This window comes from Eubalaena glacialis, chromosome 11, assembly GCF_028564815.1.
Source record: "Eubalaena glacialis isolate mEubGla1 chromosome 11, mEubGla1.1.hap2.+ XY, whole genome shotgun sequence".
In the NCBI taxonomy this organism is placed as follows: Eukaryota; Metazoa; Chordata; class Mammalia; order Artiodactyla; family Balaenidae; genus Eubalaena; species Eubalaena glacialis.
In genome coordinates this window covers 60,702,510-60,722,099 of record NC_083726.1, presented here as the reverse complement: position 1 = coordinate 60,722,099, position 19,590 = coordinate 60,702,510, and the positions used below count along the sequence as shown (strand labels likewise).

The window sequence follows — 19,590 nt, the reverse complement described above, 5'->3', positions numbered from 1 at the left end:
GGGGTCTCTGATCCCAGCCTAGAGCCGTAGGCAAACTGGGTCCCCCCACACACAGGGAAAGGAGTTGGAGGGTCCCGCCCCGTGATGTCACCCCCCCCACCCTGTCCCCTTCCTCCACCCCCACCCCCCCGCCCCCAAGCTGGTTGCTTTTAGCTCACGGGGCTTGGGCTACGACTTGCAAGAGTTTAGGGGGCAACGAACAGAGTGGCCCTGCGGGTACCCACGCCCGACAGCCGCCTGAACGCCTAGGACTCCGGGCAGGGATGCAGCTGGGGGTCTAGGGAAGCACATCTACCCCCTCCTCTCCTCAGCCCTGACAGGGTGGTGAGTAGTTAACACCCCCTCCCCAACCTCTCCTTGTTTAGAGTCCCCAGACTTCCAAGCGGATTGAGGAGAGAAACCCCAGGGATTGCCCAAGCCAACTCTCCTGCTTGTTAAGACCTTGATGTCCAAAAGAAGACAGCTGAAGGGAAGTGCCTGCACCCACCCTACCCCACTCCTGTAGTGCCCCCACTGCCAGCCCCTCCTTGGTGTTCTCCTTTCAGGAACAGAGATCATATCCCACTGGCAGCCCTGGCACCCCAAGGGAAAGGGGGAGGTAGGAAAAGTCCCACCAGTGTCCTGACGGGAGGAGCAAAATACTACCAGGATGTGAGATGTTGTCTGTGGGCAAGGTGCCTGCTTAGTCCGTGAGGATCGTGGGAGTTGGACTGTGGCTGAACGCCCCTTCCCCCAATAACTCCTCCACCTGAAGCCAAGGCTTCAAAACCCTGATAAAGTGTGGCTTTCTACTTGATTCCTTGTGCCAAACTCTTGGTGTCTGATTTTTTCCCCCTCTTCCTTCTCTTGGGTTGGAGCAACTGTCGGGAGACCCCCACCATGATTCATTCTCTCCCCTTCCTTCTCCTTCTCCCCCCCTCTATTAAGTCCATTCTTCCCAGTCCGGTGTGATAATTTTGAGTCCCAGCTGCAGATGGGGCAAGCTTTCTTTTCGGCTGGAACAAGCTGCTGAGTCTTTAGCCTCCAGGCTCACTAGTACCCCTGGGCCCCTCCCTCCACAGACCGAGGACTTCCTACTGCTCTCACCCCACCCTGAAAAGCCAGGGGACAAAGACTCATTACCTTTATAAGATTTGAAGTTCTACTTAATGTCCTTGTTTCAGAGGGTGATAAAGAGACAGCTGGCTCCCCTTAACCTGGTCCTGTAGGTTTCTTCAGTTACCCCAGCAGGGCTAAGCTCCGTCCTGAATTTGGCCTTTCTTTAAAAGAAATAGAGGTACAGAGTCCTCAAGATTCATGGGCACCTGAGTTCCTGCCCCCTACCCCCTTGCAGGTTTCCCAGCCCCCTCAAGACATTCATGGATGGATGAGAGGAGCTGACACTGACCTCCCTCTCTGTGACCACCTTCTCTTCGGCCATGGAGGAAGCCTTGCTGCCCCTGGCCATGACCTCTGACCCCAGGCCCTTTAATCAACAACTCCCAGAGCCTCCAGACCCAAGATGTGTCTTGGAACCCCAGGACAATCCTGAATTGGCACCCGCCCTGGTGTGTGCTCTTTGCTGCTGCTTTGGAATCATCTACTGCTGCTTCGGTGAGGGCAGGGCCAGGGTTCTGGGGGGCAGCTGCCCAAGACCGTCACCCTCAAGGATGATGCCAACTTTCTCCTTTGCTCCTGAGCCACCTCTTCTCCTCTGTCAGGGGATGCCTACCTTCAGTGTGGCTGATCTGCTCTTGCCAGCTCTTTTTCATCCCCCATGCCCACACCCTCCAGCTTTGAGCCCTGGCAACTATCATTTGCCCTCCCCTTGCCTCCTACCTCAGAATTCCATTCCCAAATTACCCTCTATGCTTAAGGCTTCTTCACCCTTCCCCAATAATCTGAATCAGCCTGCGCCGATTTCTTCCCGTCTGCCATCCCTGGAAGGACGAAACCTTGTTTCTGTACTTATTCCCCTCAATGCATCCGTCTTACCTCCTGATTTGCTCTCCCATCCCCTCTCAGTTCCTGAAAAGTCCCTACCCTCCCTAGATGATCCCTTTCTGCCCTTTGCCTTGAGGTCCCTGTGTGTGCTGCTCCTGCCTTCTGCTCCTCTGGTCAGCCATTCCTCTCCTTTCTGATTCATCAGAGCCATCCCTGGAGACCTCTTTCTGCCTCTCAGTGCCTCCTGCCTCCCTTCCCAGGCTACCGCTGCTTCAAGGCAGTGATGTTTCTCTCCGGCCTGCTATCAGGAGCCCTGGTGATCTTCCTGCTGTGCCACAAGGAGCGTGTGCTAGAGACACAGCTGAGCCTGGAGGTGAGCGCGGGCATTGCGCTAGGCATCGGACTCCTCTGCGGCCTAGTCACCATGCTGGTTCGCAGTGTCGGTCTCTTCCTGACTGGTCTCCTGCTAGGCCTAACCCTGGGCGCCGGGGTCCTGCTGGGCACTGAGCCCATCTACCAACCACCTTCAGCCTGGGTGCCGGCTGGGGGGCTGGTGGGGCTGGCACTGCTGGGAGCCCTGCTCACGCTTCGGTGGCCACGTCCATTCACAGTTCTGGGCACAGCCCTGCTGGGTGCTGCGGTGCTGGTGGCCTGTGCTGACTACTTCCTGGAGGGGCTGGCACTGGGCAGTCGGCTGGGCCAGCGCTTGCAGGCACTTCCAGCCTTGCCTCCTCTCTGCTGGTATAGCTGGGTCTTGCTGGGGACCTGGCCAGCCCTGGGGGCCCTTGGGGCCCTGGCCCAGTGGAAGCTCATGGATGAGGAACGTGGAGGCCACACCAATGGTGAGTTACTGCCATGGTACAGAAAGCAGCCAACCTGTGCCTTCTCTTGTCCCTGGTTCCCAGACTTGAGGAGGGGAAGGGGGAAAATACACTTGAGGCAAAAGGCAGAGGTGTCTAAGGTGAATGGGGCAGGGCACTGAAGAAAGTTAGAGTTGGAGGAGCCAAAGTTCTGGGTAAGAATGAGAAGAGTCATTGTCGGGGGGGGAGCAGGGAAGAGTTATTGGGGACTGATATGGAAGGAAAGGAAGATGTCAGGGAAGTCCAGAAGGAAAGGGTAGGAGGATTACAAAGAAAAGTTTCTTTAGAATAACTGGGGGGGAAATGAGATTTGAGAGAGACGTCACAGGGAGACTGAATGGGTTTCTCTAGAGTATGAGTGTATTTGGGGGTGGGTTTCAGAGTCTAAAGAGGCCTCCCTGAGTCTGTATTGCCCCCTCCCAAGCAGTGGTCTTGAGCCACCAGCGAAGGCATCTCCAACTCCTTCGGATCCGTCAGCAAGAGGCTAAGTGGCACCGGACCTCCCCTGGGGTGGGGCTCTGTGAGGGCAGCTACCGGCGCCCGCTCCACCCCAGCGCCCGGAGCCCTGCTGACAGTCTGGCTCCAGTGAGTGGAGGGGTAGGGGGTGCTCAGGGGCATGGGAGAGAGGGCACATGGGGATGCTCAAGGTGGAGGGGGGCTCTGACCCAGCCCCTTTCTTCTGCCCTCTCTGCCCTGTGCCCCTCCAGAGCTATCTCCAGAGCCTTCGAGAGCGCCAGCTGGGACCAGGCACCCAGGCCACAGCTCCCCACACTGTCCTGGACCTGGATTCTGACTGTGGTTCCACTGTACCCCTCACCACACCTTCTGGTTCCACCCGGACCTGAGCCTAAACCTCCACTGATGCCCTCACCCCTAGCAAGGGCCTGGGAACACTAGGTGGGCAGGGCCTAGGCCCACAGGATCCAACACAAACTTCCCCACCTCTTGGGGATGGAATCTGTGCTCCAACCCAGAGCAGCCCTGTAGGGATATGTTTTAGGTACAGATAGAGAGGAATCTTGTGGGGAAGGGAGAGGAATGGAAATATGAGTACCTACCTCTGTCCAATAATAGAGGTGCCCTGGTCCCTAAAGTAACTGACTCCCTAATTCCCTCCAAACCAAACCAAGGAGGACCGTTACCCAAATAGCCTTCTATATACCCGCCTCAGTGTGCCTCACAATGGTAAAATAAGGGGTTTTGTTTTTGTAGGACCTATAGAAAATCAAGAAGCCCCCTAAAGCACTTGATAGCTTTTTGATGGGGAGAAGGGCAACAGAGGAGCTCAAGGATCCCTAATCCCCAGGTCCCTCATTAGGGGGCAGTTGGGTTCCTGGTTAGCCTTTCCCTCTGGACCCCGTAGGCTCAAGCCCCCTTCTCCTACCTCAGTTGGGGGTACTGTCCTCCATGGTGCTTCCCTTTCCTTTCTTCTTAATGTGGGGAAGACCACAGGGCAGTGCCTGGCTCAGCACCCACCTTCCCCCAAAGCTGGCTTCTTGCTCCAAGGAGAGAGCATTGGCCCACATGCCAGAGTCTTGCCCTTTTGCCCAAAGGAGCCTGGTCTTCAGGGCTGCGTGAAAGACAAGTGCCTTCTCTGCCTCTCATTATAGGTGACACTAATCTCCTTAACCAGAACATTGTCCCAGCCACTAACCCATTCTAACTCTCCACTACCCCTGATTCTCCTGCCCAAAGTCTGTTCCCTGGTTCCCCAGACAGCATGAAGGAAGATATGTCCCTGCCCCGGGGAAGCAAGGTTATGATGGGAGGGAGGAAGAACACGGGAGCATGTGAATAAAATGGCATTGAACATTGAACCAGGGAGTCCAGCCTCTACTGTTGCTGCTCTTTTCTTTCTTTGCACCCCAGAACAAAGGGTTAGCCATACTGACAAGTCCTCTGTCCCTTAAAGATCTGATGAGGGTACCTTTATCAGACTGGACTACCGTAGGAGCTGCACACGCACAGCCAGAGGAAGAGTTGTTCACTGCTCTCTCATGAACGTGAAGTTAACCTTTATTAAGCACAAATGTGCCAGGCACTTCACATATAATATTTCATTTAATGCAACAACCCTGCAGGATTGGTATTAACCTTATTTTGCAGATGGGAAATCCAAGGCTTAACGAGGTTAATTAACTTGCCCAAAGTCATAAGCAAGTAAATGTGATTCTCAAGGATTACAAAGCCGTTGCTCATTTTACTGGCTGTGCTGTTTTCTTGCACTTTATCTAGAAAGAACAGGACCCAGGCTTTCTCAGTTGTGGCCTCCTGTCAGCTAAAGGCCTGATGGCTGCCTTTCCTCTACCAAGGTCCTCCAGAGAGTAGATGACACAGTTGGAAGTGCTATCTAGGATGGGGAAGAAATGGATGGAGTTGGGGGCTGAGTTAGAGAGTCACTGACCAGGAGGGAAAGAATACAGGGGAGTGGTGGCTGGAGCTGGGACATTTAGAGGCATGAGGTCCATGGTTCATGCTCGTGCTGCAGCAGACGTTTGATCAAGGTCTTAGATTTCTGGGAGGGTGACGTTACCAGGGAATAAAAGGGCGGTGGAGGCTGTGGCTAAGGGGGTAATGTCCAAGATCGTATCTCCGGCTGAGCGGTCAGTGTGCAAAGTGATATCTATGGCCAAGGAAGTGGTATCCAAGGTTGTTCCTGTGGCTGAGGAAGCGGTGTCCCCATCTGATGGGGTGGTGTCTGGGGTCTGGGGACGACAGTGCATCCAGTTGTGGGCGATATCTCTGGGATAGCCTTTCTCTACTCGAAGCTGCCGATTGAGGCGCCAGTACTGTTTGCCCTTAAAGAAGTAGACGCGGCCATCCCGCCAACTCATGGCGCCTGAGGGCTGGTCTGGCACTCCTGTAAACAACCCCTTGGTTGGTTTGGGGTAGCGGCTGAAATCAGTTTGGGCCAGTTCGTCCCACTGCCAGTAACCGGAGCCCTAGGTGTGGGGCAGACAGGGAGAAGAGGAGGATGAGAAGAGAGCTTAGGGACCCCCCAGAGGTCCACCCTCAGCCCACAGCAGCTGCAGAAGAACTCCCGTCAAGAGCAAGTCCGCTTCTCCGTGTGAGGTAGCCCGCCCCTCCTAAGAAGGGATTTGCCCTTGCTTTGAACTTTATACCTTAAAAAGGAACACCTTTTTGTTGAGAGGCCAATAGAGAGCAGCATCCAGGTTGGGTCCTACCCTATTCAGCTTCTTGGGGAAGCCAGGAGACATCTTGAAATTAACGTAGCGCCACACCTTGTCTCCTGAGAGCATGTAAGGAAAGAACAAGTCACCTCTGTCCCCAGGTGATAGCTTTCAGTTCCTCCTTTCCACCATCTCAGAAACTTCTCATCCCTCCCTCCTTTTATGGATTCTCTGATCATAGGCCCTCCTCAGGTAACACACTGTAAACTAGTCCCCTTACCCTTAAAGAAGTGAATCCATTGCGTCCGAGGAGAGTAGACAGCAGCATCCAGGTTTCCTGGGAGCCCCTCCCAAAGGGCAGACACTTGGAACAAGGGACCCAGCCCTGAATCTGTCACGGTCCATACGTAGTTTCCCTTGAAAGCGTAGGTCTTCCCTCGGGGCCCTGAGAGCATAGGCATGTCAACAAGTCAAAAAGATAGGGGTCAAATAAAGACTTGTGGGTATCTCAGGCAGACTAATCATTTGCTGTCCTCCCACAGGCTGATTTCTCAAAAATTCATTCAACTTTAATTCAAAGAGAAGATTAAGGGCAGAGAAGGAGGACCCAGTGTTCAGCCTCTCCTTTATTGTTCACAGCAAATCAGCCCTGACCCAACAAAACAAAACAAAAGCCCTGCAGATAGCTGCTCCCCCTTGGGGACCTCCCCTCCTACCCCAGGTGGCTTCCAAGTTGTACTTCCATGCGGGTATAACACCCTCTCTAATAGACATTCAAGTTAAGACTGTTTTCTCCATCCTGCTGTATTTCCAGATGTTTTTAGTGGCCCTCATAGGGTGGCAGCAGAGGTAAATTCCAGCCTGGCCCACCTTTAATTTGGCTCTGAATCCTCCCTCCCCATACCACATGCCTCCTTCCATGGCCACTAACCCCTGTCTGGTGGTTAACTGCCATTGCTTACACTGAGGTCCCATGTCACTCCCATCTCAAGGTCAGCAGGCTACCCCACTGCCTGCCTACAGCCTAGAGGGGAAGGGTCTTACCCAGCATCATGGCATCCAGTTCACCACTGCAGGGGTCTGGCATGGGACTGGGTTCTGTGGGCACTTGGGGTACAGTGGGGAGCTCCGTCTCTTCTTCCTCATCCTCTGTCTCTGGGCTTTTCTTGCCTGCAAGGTAACATAATCCTGCTCAGGGAGAGAACTCAGAGCACTGGCCTCCCCACTCTTCTACTGTAAGTTCAGCTCAGAGGACCCATAGAGAGGAAAAGGGAAACCTAGAGAGCTTTCCTTCGTGGGAGGAAAGATCATATTGATATCAGCGGGAGACATGTTTTTAGTTTTGAGAGGCACTAGAAAGGGAGAAGGGGGTTTGCTGGAATGTTCATTCTTCATCCCTTAGAACAGGTATGAGGGGAGAGAGCTCTGGCAGAAAGATTAGACCTGGAAGTGTCAGAAAAACAGCTCCTGGGAGTTCCCTGGTGGCCTAGTGGTTAGGATTCCGGGCTTCCACTGCAGCGGCCTCATGGTCTGGGTTCAATCCCTGGTTGGGGAACTGAGATCCCACAAGCCACGTGGCGAGGCCAAAAAAAAAAAAAAAAAAGGAAAGAAAAACAGCTCCTGAAAATGAAGAAGGCCGAGTAACTGGGCAGGAGGAAGAGAAAGAAGCCAAGCCATTTCCCTCCATGAAGATTAGACCTGTCTCTTCATGCCTGAAGAGATACTGGTCAGACTGACCTTCATGATCACTAGGGGAAAGGACTGACCATAGAGAGCCTGGATCCCAGCCACATCATCCGGGTGCAGCTTGAAGTGGGGCCGGTAGCCAGCATAGACAGGGGCCATGAGGGCCTGGGTGTATCGGGAGTGCCCAAGCCCCAGGGCATGGCCCAGTTCGTGGGCTGCAATGATGCGCAGGTTCACCCCCCGGTAGGTCTCCTCAGTCCAGAGCTCATCTTCATCAAAGTGCACACTGCCCAGCTCTGGGATGTCGGCATGGGCCAGGACCCGCCCTGGACCAAGGCAAAGATAGACAGGAAAGAGGTCAGAGTCTCCTAGGGTGGAGCATCCCCGGCCTGTTATAAACTCCAATTACTCCATTCCCTTAAAATTCCCCCATGTACATTCACTGTCTCTTGGATACCTCTCACTCCGTTCAGATTCCGCTGTCATCACTCCGTTCTCTCAGGGATGCCCATCACTCTGTCCCTTTACCTCCCAGCCACTCTGTCATCTCTGGCCCTGTCCTCTCTGAGGTATGCCTTGAGCAGAGGAACTTAAGCCAACGAAGAAGGCATAAGCTTCAAAGAAGAGGCTTGGTAAGGCCCCAGGGAGGTGACATGCTGCTCCCCAAGGGAATAGTAGAAGGTGGTTAGAGAGTGTAGGGTGCAGTTGAGCATGGGGGTGGCCTGACATTAAGGTTCCAGAGTAACTGACTCAAGGGGACAGAGGTCTGTGAAGTGAGAGTCGAGAGCTGGTGCCTACCAGGCCCATCAAAGGTATTGGAGCAGTATGGGCTTTGGCGGCCATGGAAGGAGAGGCGGATATCAGCCCAGCCAGCCTTCACCTCCCGGAAGGTCAAGGGAGCCACATTGCTCCAGTACTGGAAGGCTTGAAACAGGGCTGCCCGGGCTGTGGAGGATGGGAGGGTGGAGGGCAGGTTCAAGATGCGGAAGGTCAGGTGCTTCTTTCTCCAGCGGCCTGGTTAATTGGACCAGAAAATAGATTAGAAGCACAGATACTTTTGCCAGCTCCGAAGAGTTCCCCTGAGTCTGGGCACTCACTTAGCAAAGCTGTGAAACAACCCCTCCAGGCAAGTGATGATCTGTTAATTACCAGGTGACCATCCATTCAACACTGAGCTCATCCAGGCTGTCCCAATGCCACCTGTGCTCCAGAGCCATGCCACCCCCTCCTCTCCCTCCCTTTCCCAGGCTCAGCACTCACCCAGCAGCAGGTATTTAAGGGTCTTCTGGTTGAAGGGGTCCTCCAGACCACAACGGGGCTGCCTCATATGGGCCCTCGTGGCATCATCTAGCTGACCTGAGACTGGCAGCTCAGATGCTTCCTGAAAAGCTCTAGAAAGAGGGAGAGGGATGGGTCCAGCAGGGCAGTGGCATCTGGAATGACTGAGAACTGGGGATAGCTCTTTGGCCCCCCGCTGCCCAAGGTGGTGGCTGAGAATGGCCCAAAAGCTCTGAAGCTGATGAGATCACTCCAGGATCCAGTCCTCGTAATTGGGACTTCCTCTTCTGTTCTGCATAAAGGCAATACTCAGCTTCACCTCCTGTGTTCATGCTCTTATTTGGGTAAGTGCCATCTGGCATTGCCTTCTTCCTCTACTGCAATTTCTAACCTCCTCCTGATCTAGGTAAGTGTCCTGCCTCCTGCTCTGGAGACTCTCCCACCACTGCTCCCACCTGAGGGCCTGTCCTCCCTTTGCTTCCTTCCCTCCTGGCTGGACCTGTCCCTCCCAGCCCAGCCTGCTCTGGGGCAATTTCATCCATCAGGCGCCGCAGGTACTGTGACTTTTCAAGGGCCTGGGAACATATCTGAGAGCAGAAAGAAAAATGACCCATTAGATCCAAAATATGAAAACTTCAAAATAGAAATAAATAAATCCTGTATTAAATGTCTATGAAAGGCAACATCATGTCAACAACTCAGCTCCAACTTAACTCACAGTTTTACATATAAATTATACTTCATGTGGAATGTGACCAAATAATAGTATTTTGGATATAACATGGGATGGAGCCTCCAAAGAAGTGCTTAGGGCCTAGGAAGATCCAATGACTGTGCCCTCATCTTTGAATCCCCATCTCACCCCAGGCCCCACCACCCATTCCCTAGATCCCCAACGTGGACCTGGGTTAAGCAGAGGTGGGCCTGGGGACTGAAAGGGTTGAGAAGAGAGAAAGGAGACCTTGTGACCTTGACCCTGAAGGCATGCACCTTATGACCTCTCACCTCAGAGCCTCTATGATATCTTCTGGCCTGAAGTCATCAGGTCCTTCTAGAGGCTTCTGTAGGTACCCGTATTGCAACAAGTAATCCTATGATGAGGGTAGGGGTCAGCAGAATAAAAAGAGGTTAGTCTCTGGGTGAAGCTCTAAGTGACCTAACAGCCCATAAGGACAGGAGGGGACAGACGTGGAAGGACTAAAGGAGAGGCACATTAGGGGAGGAACAAGGGGAAGGAGTGGAGATGGGTAGGGGTGGATCATGGAATAGAGGAAGGAAGGGAAGGGAAGGCAGTTGTAGGTCAGAAGGGAGGCTTGGATGGGACCATGGAGCAGTTCCTCCATCCCTCCCCCAGCCTGGGTCTGACCTTCCCAGGGCACTCACCACTGCTGCCTCCTCTCCAGGCCCCAGGGCCCAGCACGAGACTGTCATGGGGAGTAGGAAGCCCAGCCACAGCCGCTGCCAGTTCATGGTCCCACCAGGCAAGAGCTCCAGAGGCTGTTTGTGCCCTCTGCCCTGAGATTTCTGGGAGCCTGGGGGAGCAGGGCTAGGTGGGGGGCTCTTCCCTTCAGTTCTTTTCACTCTCTAGTCTCTGGTCCTCTTTATAAAACTTCAGAGGAGGGGAATTGGGGGAGCGTCAGTAGGAGGTGACTCAGCCCAGAGATGTGTTGCAATTCACCATTAACCTCTGCCCTGCCGGAGAGCGGAAGTCAAGAAGAGCCTCCAACCCTGTCCCCCAGGGTCCTCTGCTGGAGACCGAAAGACTTTCCATATTGTCCTGGGGGTGGGTATCCTGGCAGGATCAGAGGCAGAATATCTGCAAAGACTAGGGATAGGGACCATGGCCATCCTCTGAAGCTGGACATTCCTGTGCCCCAGTGACCCTTGGGTAGCAAACCCCTCGTCTGCAACCTTCATGTCTCCCTGTCTGCTCTAGGATAGGAAAAATAAAAATAAAACTAAGAGGTAGGAAGCAAGTTGCTTAGGTGCTTGGGTTTCAGGTGAAGGAATGAAGGATGAGATCTCAGTTTCTTTGCATCCAAGACCAAGTTGGGAATTCAGATGCTCTTGAAACCTACTTGTGTCTGCTTTAATAAAAAGTCATCATTTCAAGCATTTAATGTACCTGGAATGTGTGGGTGGGGGGGAAGGATAACAAGGATACAAAGAAGTAACGGGCCGGAGCCTGCCCACAGGGGCATTACAGATAGGGTGAGACCAACACAAGCCCCTGAAATGAGGGGAACCAGGGTGCCAGGCAGGAGGTGCCCCATCCTGAGGGCCATGGGGCTGTGGGAAGGCTCGCAGAGGAGGCAGGCTTTGAGCTGGGCTGTGAAGACTGGCTATGAGTTGGATGGAGCAGAAGAGTCCTGAGGAACAGGGACGGTGCAGGTCTTGAGCAAAAGTGCAGAGGGGAAAAAAGCCAGCTGTGCTCAGTGAGAGGTTCTGAGGCTGTGCTTCGTGTCTACCCCAGGCTAGGTCAGTGCTTCGGGTGCTGCTTAGTATGTCTTTGTCAAATGAATGACCAGGCTGGGAGAGTGGCTGGGAGTCAGAGATTAGAGACGGTCTTGAATGCTATGTAACAAAGAAGAGAAAAACTTACAGTTAAAGAACTACTTTGTGTTAGGTGATTCATATACTATCTCATTTAATTCTCACTATCCTCCTATGAGGGAAGAATTATTCTGACCTCTTTTTTAAAAAATATTTATTTATTTATTTATGGCTGCGTTGGGGTCTTCGTTGTTGCACGTGGGCTTTCTCTAGTTGTGGTGAGCGGGGGCTACTCTTTGTTGCAGTGCATGAGCTTCTCATTGTGGTGGCTTCTCTTGTTGTGGAGCACGGGCTCTAGGAGCACAGGATTCAGTAGTTGTGGCTCGCGGGCTCTAGAGCGCAGGCTCAGTAGTTGTGGTGCACGGGCTTAGTTGCTCCACAGCACGTGGGATCTTCCCGGACCAGGGCTTGAACCCGTGTCCCCTGCATTGGCAGGCAGAGTCTTAACCACTGCACCATCAGGGCAGTCCCTCTGGCCATTTTTTTAAGAGAGGAAATGGAGATTCAGAGAGGGAAACTTGACTAAGGACATGGAACTCCTAACTGGCCTGGCATATATTCAAATCCCTCTGCCAACTCCTAACCCGCGCTCTTTCCATGCACCACGCTGACTCTTAGAGCTTTGTTCTCTAAGTGGTTAGGAGCCACTGAAGTTTCCACCATCATCTGTGCATCACACAACACTTACATACCATTCAAATGCACAGGGAAGTAGGGATAGGAATGGGGGAAGGGGTTACTGAACTCATGTTTTCAGTGGGACCCCAGTTCTGAGCCCTTCCCCACATCCCAGGTTGAAAGGCTGGCAGGCCACAGGGGAACCCTTCACACCCCAGGATGGAGGTGGGGGATCCTCCTGACTCATATCACTGCCCTCAGTGATGCTGGTCCTCTTGACCCACTCAGCACTCAACTGAGTAATAATCAAGTGACTAAGTCCCAAATGGCCAGTGACAGGCAAGCAAGGACATAGCCTCTGACTGATGAGTGACAGAGGCCGTGACTGAGGCCAAGATCAAGGCTGCTGCCCACAGGAAATGAGGGAGCTTGGGAACCAGCTCCGTTCAGCCCCCTGCAGGGCTTTTCTCAGCCCTGCCCTTCTCTTCCTCTTTCCACCCCTCTATCCCTCAATCCCTCTTCTTTTGAGAAGAGGACATGGGCCAATTGAAAATTATATATTTTTTTCTGATTAAAGTCTTCTCTATTTTTTTAAAATTTTTATTTTATTTATTTTTGGCTGTGTTGGGTCCTCGTGTGTGGCGAGCAGGGGCTACTCTTCGTTGCGGTGCACGGGCTTCTCATTGCGGTGGCTTCTCTTGTTGTGGAGCACAGGCTCTAGGCGCGCAGGCTCAGTAGAAGTGGCGCACGGGCTTAGTTGCTCCGTGGCATGTGCGATCTTGCTGGACCAGGGATCGAACCTGTGTCCCCTGCATTAGCAGGCGGATTCTTATCCACTGCGCCACCAGGGAAGCCTTCTAGTTCTTTTTTTTCTGAGTAAGTTATCCATTGCTCATTATAGTAAATTTGGAAAATACCAAAATAAGCAAGGAAGAGAATGAAAACCACCAGTAAATTCTACCCAGAAGAGAACCACTAGTAACATTTTGATGCATTTACTTGGAACTGTCAGTGGCTCTGAGTTCAGCTCCAGCTCTGCCAGGCCAGCCTCAGCCCCTGGATGGAGACTGTGAGTGGGATGGGAGAGAAAGTGAAAGGAAGTAGTGAGCATAGTGGGGGAGGGACAGGAGCCGAGAGGGGTGTGGGGAAAGGGAAAGGAGTAAAGTAAGATGAATGCGATAGAAGATTACTCCCTCCCCTTGGGCACCTCATATAGCAACAACAACAACAACAAAAATCGGGGGTGGGGGAAGAATGCTTAGGAGTGTATGTTAGTACGTTAGTGAGAGAGATAATGGTTATTATAAAAGGTAAAGGGTGGGCACTCACTCTGGCCTCAGGAGCCACATTCTAGACACTAAGGAGCCAGGGAAAGAACAGAGTGAAACAGTAAAAGTTGCCAAATAGTTTATCTCATTTAAATCTCGACAACAACCCTGTGGGCTGGTATTATCACCTTCTATGGAAAAGGAGACTGAGTCTCTAACAGGTTACTTTGGGTCACACAGCTAGGAAGAATCAGCAGAGCCTCAGGCCCAAGCTATGATCTTCGCAGTCTCCCAAGAGTTTCCACAGGCCCCCAAACAAACCCCTTAGAGCCAGGAACTGCAAGCTGGGCATGTGTGCAAGACTGCATGACTAACTGTTCCCATAACGGCGTAATGACCTCCACTTCCGCCAGTCCCCACCCCCTGAGCCAAGCTGACCCAGCTCTTTTTCCCTCTGAATTTGTCATCTCTCACTGGGGGACATGTGGGAATGTGTGCGAAGGGTTAGGACATGCGGTCTGCCTGCCCCAAAAAGAGAACTTGAGTCTGAGAGAAAGAGCTCCTGGGTTCTTTGGCTGGCTTGCTCCCATCCTGCAAACTGCTTTCCCTCTCTGCCCACAGATTGTGGTACAAGAGTTTGTATAGAAATATTTTTAATTAAAATATTTTAAACTGTAGCAGCAGGAAGTAGGTAAGATTCTGAGAGTATTTTCTTATGTTCAGGAGCTATGGGGCTGTGGGTGAAGGGCAAAGGTTGGCAGAGGTCTCTAAGCCCAGGAGAAGCAAATCTCCAAATCATCACCCACCCACATCTGACAGCATCCTCACCCTAACGGGGTGACCTGGAGGGCTGGACATTCTAGTATATAAAGGGCAAGTCTGGGGTCTGAAACTGGAAACTGGAGGTGAGAAAAACGTAGGGTGTAACCAAGTTAGGGCTGGCCTAGATACTGCTCTTGATCTAGAGAAATGTGGGAGAAATATAGTGTCAGCCTCTGGCCTGTTTTCCCCTCAGAGCCCTGAGGGGGTCAGGAGAGAGGGCAGTTTGCCTGGCTGGATGGGATTGAGTTCTCGCCAAGCTGTTATCTTGGAAACCTCTGTTTTTAAGAGGACCCCTCCCCCAACAAACACACACACTCCTTTAATTAGTTATGAGTTCCTAGAAGCCAGATGGGAAGCGATGGCCAGGATTGTGCACAGCTGGATCTGGTTACTAACCGGGAAGTGGGAGGGGCTTGGGGATGGCTCAGGCCTGGGCCAGTATATTCTGTTCCCAGGATACCCCAAACTTCCTCAACCCCCATTACAAACACTTTCTGGCATTCCCTCCCACCCGCTGTTCCTCGAACACGCAACCCCACAGGCACTAGCCTAAACTGGCTCAGTTGAGAGGACATCAGACCCAAATCCCTCAGCTCTTCGGTTCCTGTCAAGTGTTGGGGAGACCAAGGTCTGCTCCCCTTCTGCAATCCACATACAAAGGTGCTGTCCCACAGGACTCCCCTGGAGATGCTGGAGGCTTCTGCTGGTGGTCCCATTACCCAGCACAGTGCCGAAGGGCTGCATGAGAGGATAAATTCTAGCATCTGGAATAAGGAGGGGAGTAGAGGAATGAGTGTAAGTGTTCTTTCGGCATCTGGGATGATAAGGAAGTGATGGTAACACAAAGGATTTTTGCTCCTGGGAACGGCAGCCTTTTCCTTAACAAAACCCAAACTGATCTTTATTGATTTTCCTGAGCGAAGTGGGATGTTGGGGAGCAATTTGGCCTTCTGTCCTCACTCTGTGACCCCAGGTCTGCCTTAATGTTTGGGGACTGTCATGGGCCTGGAAAATCCACATTTGGCTCCCTTTGGTGTTGGCAAAAGTGTTTGATAGGGGGTTAGCCAGGGAAGGAGTTCAGCACTGACTTCCCCTTTTGAAGAGGGTAGTAACTAGATGTGGGACGGAGACCTTGGGAAAGACACAAGTTTCTCTGTTTTCTGTCAGGGCAGCAACTGCGGAGGAGAGGGCTGTTGGGGTGAGAAGGCTGCCCTTGACCTGGGTGGAGGGGGTATGTAAGGGAGACAGTTCTCTTCTGCATCCCCTGCTTTGCCCCTAACTTACTTCAGAAAAATAGTGGGTGTTCACCAGTGTAGTTTTGTTTTTGCTTTGTAGTGAACTCATTAGTTTGACAATGGAGGAAGCATTGACACAGTACAAGTATATCCTGCACAGAGTGAGGACGAAAGAGCTCAAGGACTTTACAGTGACAGAGACACCATATTCCAGTCTGAGTTGGAGCTGCTTTGGCATAGGGAGCACTGCTCCTCAGCTGTGAAGGAATTTTCTGAAAAGGGAAATAGGAAAAGATAGCTGAGAAAGAAGACCATTGATCCTAAGGAAGACAGTATTCTCATATTTTTTTTAATCCAGAAACTATTCCTACGAATGTGTGCTTGCCTGTTGCCCAGTTTTGTAAGACCCCTTAGTGAGTGTGTGTGTGTGTGCATGTGTGTGTTATCACAGGAGTGATGCTTCCATGTTATAAAAAATTGGGATGATACATAAATATCTGCCTACTTTCAAAAAGGAAGCCAGATTTTGATGGGATGGAAGCACACTGGGAGGAAAAATCAGAGAGATCTTTGAAAACCAAAAGCTGGAACAGGTGGAAAAATATCCAGTTGATCGCTGGCCACAAAGTAAGGCTGGCTACTGACCAGAGTAGCCATGGTGATCAATAAGATCAGAAAGAACTGGTTGGCAAGATGTAATCCCTCTGCTATTAGGCCAATGGTGGTGGCCAGTGGCAAAAAGAGTGTAAAAGAGAAGCAAGAGAAAAGGGCAATCAGGTTGGGGAGTTGAAGAAGCACATGAAACCAAACCCAGCTTAGATTAAGGTCATGTACTGAAGGCAAATTGAAAGTTGCTTTTCTGACTAGACAAATATAAGGAATGAGTATTCAGCTGTCATTCATCGCTTTACTTATTGACTCTGTCAGCGCTTTTTAAACTTTTCTGCCAATTGACACATACACACTACTATATATAAAATAAATAACTAATAAGGATCTACTGTATAGCACAGGGAACTCTACTCAATACTCTGTAACGGCCTATATGGGAAAAGAATCTTAAAAAGAGTGGATATATGTATGTATAACAGATTCACTTTGTTGTATACCTGAAACTAACACAACATTGTAAATCAACTATACCCCAATAAAAATTTTAAAAATAGGGGCTTCCCTGGTGGTGCAGTGGCTAAGAATCCACCTGCCAATGCAGGGGACATGGGTTCGAGCCCTGGTCCAGGAAGACCCCACATGCCGAGGAGCAACTAAGCCCATGCGCCACAACTACTGAGCCTGTGCTCTAGAGCCTGCGAGCAACAACTACTGAGCCCACGTGCCACAACTACTGAAGCCGGCATGCCTAGAGCCCGTGCTCCACAACAAGAAAAGCCATGGCAATGAGAAGCCTGCGCACTGCAGCGAAGAGTAGCCCCCGTTCATCGCAACTAGAGAAAGCCCGCGAGCAGCAACAAAGACCCAATGAAGTCAAAAAAAAAAAAATTAAAAGTATATCATAAACCCTGTGGAAAAAAACCTTTTCTGCCAAAATTCCCAGATAGATCATGAAAATAAATATATAGAGGGTAGAGGTGTATGTACATAACTGTGATGGTTACTTCCTCAAGGTATTTGTCCATCTCACAATGATTACCCTTTCTCTGTCCCCCTTCCACAGGGTCAAATGGGTGACTTCCAGCAGCCATGTTTATGCCATGTAAAACTAAATATAGAATTCTATGTCAATAGGTTTCTTTTTTTTTCCTTTGAGTACTTTAAACTGTCTGCTGATCTCCATAGTTTCTGATGAGAAACCCATGGTAATTCAAATCATTGGTCCTGGACTTCCCTGGTGGTGCAGTGTTTAAGAATCTGCCTGCCAATGCAGCGGACACGGGTTCAAGCCTTGGTCCGGGAAGATCCCACCTGCCGCAGAGCAACTAAGCCTGTGTGCCACAACTACTGAGCCTGTGCTCAAGAGCCCGCAAGGCACAAATACTGAAGCCCACGCACCTAGAGCCCGTGCTCCACAACAAGAGAAGCCACCGCAATGAGAAACACGTGCACCGTAACAAAGAGCAGCCCCTGCTCGCCGCATCTGGAGAAAGCCCACGCGCAGCAGCAAAGACTCAACGCAGCCAAAAAGAAAAAAAAAAAAGAAAAAAGAAAAAAAGATCATTGGTCCTCTATATGGTAACGTGTCATTTTTCTCAAACTGCTTTCAAGATTGCCTCTAATTTTTGGTTTTCAACAGTTTGACTGTGATGGGCTTAAATGTGGTTTGCTGAGCTGCTTTTTTTTTTTTTTTTTTTTTTTTGGCTGCGTTTGGTCTTCTTGCTGCTCGTGGGCTTTCTCTAGATGCGACGAGCGGGGGCTACTCTTCGCTGCAGTGTGCGGGCTTCTCATCGTGGTGGCTTCTCTTCTTGCAGAGCACGGGCTCTAGGCACGAGGGCTTCAGTAGTTGTGGCACATGGGCTCAGTAATTGTGGCTCACTGGCTCTAGAGTGCAGGCTCAGTAGTTGTGGCGCAATGGCTTAGTTGCTCTGCGGCATGTGGGATCTTCCCGGAGCAGGGCTCAAGCCCGTGTCCCCTGCATCGGCAGGCGGGTTCTCAACCACTGCGCCACCAGGGACGTACTATTTATTTTAAAAAATATTTATTTATTGGGGGCTTCCCTGGTGGCGCAGTGGTTGAGAATCTGCCTGCCAATGCAGGGGACACGGGTTCGAGCCCTGGTCTGGGAAGATCCCACATGCTGCGGAGCGACTAGGCCTGTGAGCCACAATTGCTGAGCCTGCACGTCTGGAGCCTGTGCTCCGCAACAAGAGAGGCCGCGATAGTGAGAGGCCCGCGCACCGCGATGAAGAGTGGCCCCCACTTGCCGCAACTAGGGAAAGCCCTCGCACAGAAACGAAGACCCAACACAGCCATAAATAAATAAATAAATAAATAAATAATTTTAAATTCTTTATTTATTTATTTTGGCTGCACCAGCTCTTAGTTGCGGCATGCGAGATCTTTTAGTTGCAGCATGCAAACTCTTAGTTGCAGCATGCATGCAGGATCTAGTTCCCCAACCAGGGATCAAACCCGGGCCCCCTGCATTGGGAGCACGGAGTCTTACCTACTGGACCACGAGGGAAGTCCCACTTATTTATTTTATACAAAGTAGTATGTACCTGTTAATCCCCTATCCATATCTTGCCCCTCCCTTCTTTCCTCTCCCCACTTGTAAACACTAGTTAGTTCTCTATATCTGTGAGTCTGTTTCTTTTTTGCTATATTCACTAGTTTTATTTTTTTAGATTCCACATGTAAGTGATATATTTGTCTTTCTTGGTCTGATTTATTTCACTTAGCATAATACCCTCCAAGTCCATCTATGTTGTTGCAAATGGCAAAATTTCTCTTTATGGCTGAGTAGTATTCCATTGTGTGTGTGTGTGTGTGTGTGTGTGTGTGTGTGTATACATATATATGCACATCTTCTTTATCCATTCGTCTGTTGAGGACCCTTAGGTTGCTTCCACATCTTGGCTATGGTAAATAGTGCTGCTATGAACATTGGGGTGCATATATATATACCCAAGCATGGAATTGCTGGGTAGCATGGTAGTCCTATTTTTAGTTTTTTGAGGAATCTCCATAATGTTTTCCACAGTGGCTGACCAATTTACATTTCCACCAACAGTTGCTGAGCTTCTTTGATCTGAAAATTTATGTCTTTCACCAAATTTGGGAAGTGTTCAGCCATTATTTCTTCACAGAGTTTTCTACTCCATTCTCTTTCCTCTCCTGTGACTCCAGTTAAATAAATGTACATTAGATTTCTGATATTACACGTTTCTGAAGTTCTGTTCACATTTTTCAGTCTTTTCTTTTTCTCTATATTCTTCACACTGGATCATTTCTCTTGAACTATCTTCAAGTTCACTGAATTTTTCCTATCTCCAAACTGCTATTAAGTCCATTCAGTGATTTTTAAATTTCAAATACTGTATTTTTCAGTTCTAGAATTTTCATTTGGTACTTTTTTATAGTTTCTAGTCTTCTGCTATTTTCTATTTTTCCACTTATTATGAGCATATTTTTCTTTACTTCATTCAGAATTGTTATAATAGCTGCTTTAAAGTCCTTGCCTGATAGTTCTGATGAGTTATTGTATCAGTCCAGGTCCGACCAGGAAAGAGAAACCACATGGCAATTTAAACAAGAAAAG

The 19,590-nt window shown here is 50.5% G+C and overlaps 2 protein-coding genes across 6 annotated transcripts; one reads left to right on the top strand and one right to left on the bottom strand.

Moving 5' to 3' along the window:
- Window positions 1-132: 132 nt before the first annotated feature.
- LOC133100483 (transmembrane protein 198-like) lies at window positions 133-4,600 on the top strand. Of its 5 annotated transcripts, none has more exons than XM_061204620.1 (5): window positions 133-324; window positions 1,334-1,593; window positions 2,184-2,765; window positions 3,211-3,368; window positions 3,491-4,600. In XM_061204620.1, the coding sequence occupies exons 2-5, from the start codon at window positions 1,419-1,421 to the stop codon at window positions 3,626-3,628; spliced, it is 1,053 nt and encodes a 350-aa protein (XP_061060603.1). In that variant the 5' UTR covers window positions 133-324; window positions 1,334-1,418; the 3' UTR covers window positions 3,629-4,600. The 5 variants fall into 5 exon arrangements, with proteins under 5 accessions (XP_061060603.1, XP_061060601.1, XP_061060604.1 ...); XM_061204618.1 differs by having other exon boundaries at window positions 3,208-3,368; XM_061204621.1 differs by lacking the exon at window positions 1,334-1,593 and having other exon boundaries at window positions 3,208-3,368.
- Window positions 4,601-4,825: 225 nt separating this feature from the next.
- MMP19 (matrix metallopeptidase 19) lies at window positions 4,826-10,502 on the bottom strand. Its single transcript, XM_061204660.1, has 9 exons — window positions 10,262-10,502; window positions 9,884-9,969; window positions 8,861-8,991; window positions 8,399-8,614; window positions 7,681-7,926; window positions 6,959-7,084; window positions 6,195-6,359; window positions 5,906-6,033; window positions 4,826-5,725 (listed from the first exon to the last, which is right to left on the bottom strand). Exons 1-9 carry the CDS (start codon window positions 10,346-10,348, stop codon window positions 5,291-5,293), a joined length of 1,620 nt encoding a protein of 539 aa, XP_061060643.1. The 5' UTR covers window positions 10,349-10,502; the 3' UTR covers window positions 4,826-5,290.
- Between the last annotated feature and the right edge of the window lie 9,088 nt (window positions 10,503-19,590).

Coding starts and splice junctions, on each gene's coding strand:
- LOC133100483 (XM_061204618.1), top strand. CDS start 1,419: ATGGAGGAAGCCTTGCTGCCCCTGGCCATGACCTCTGACCCCAGGCCC. Junction 1,594..2,183: donor AATCATCTACTGCTGCTTCG/GTGAGGGCAGGG, acceptor CTCCCTTCCCAG/GCTACCGCTGCTTCAAGGCA. Junction 3,369..3,490: donor CTGCTGACAGTCTGGCTCCA/GTGAGTGGAGGG, acceptor GTGCCCCTCCAG/AGCTATCTCCAGAGCCTTCG.
- MMP19 (XM_061204660.1), bottom strand. CDS start 10,348: ATGAACTGGCAGCGGCTGTGGCTGGGCTTCCTACTCCCCATGACAGTC. Junction 7,927..8,398: donor CAATACCTTTGATGGGCCTG/GTAGGCACCAGC, acceptor GCCTTGGTCCAG/GGCGGGTCCTGGCCCATGCC. Junction 7,085..7,680: donor TGGGATCCAGGCTCTCTATG/GTCAGTCCTTTC, acceptor GTTACCTTGCAG/GCAAGAAAAGCCCAGAGACA.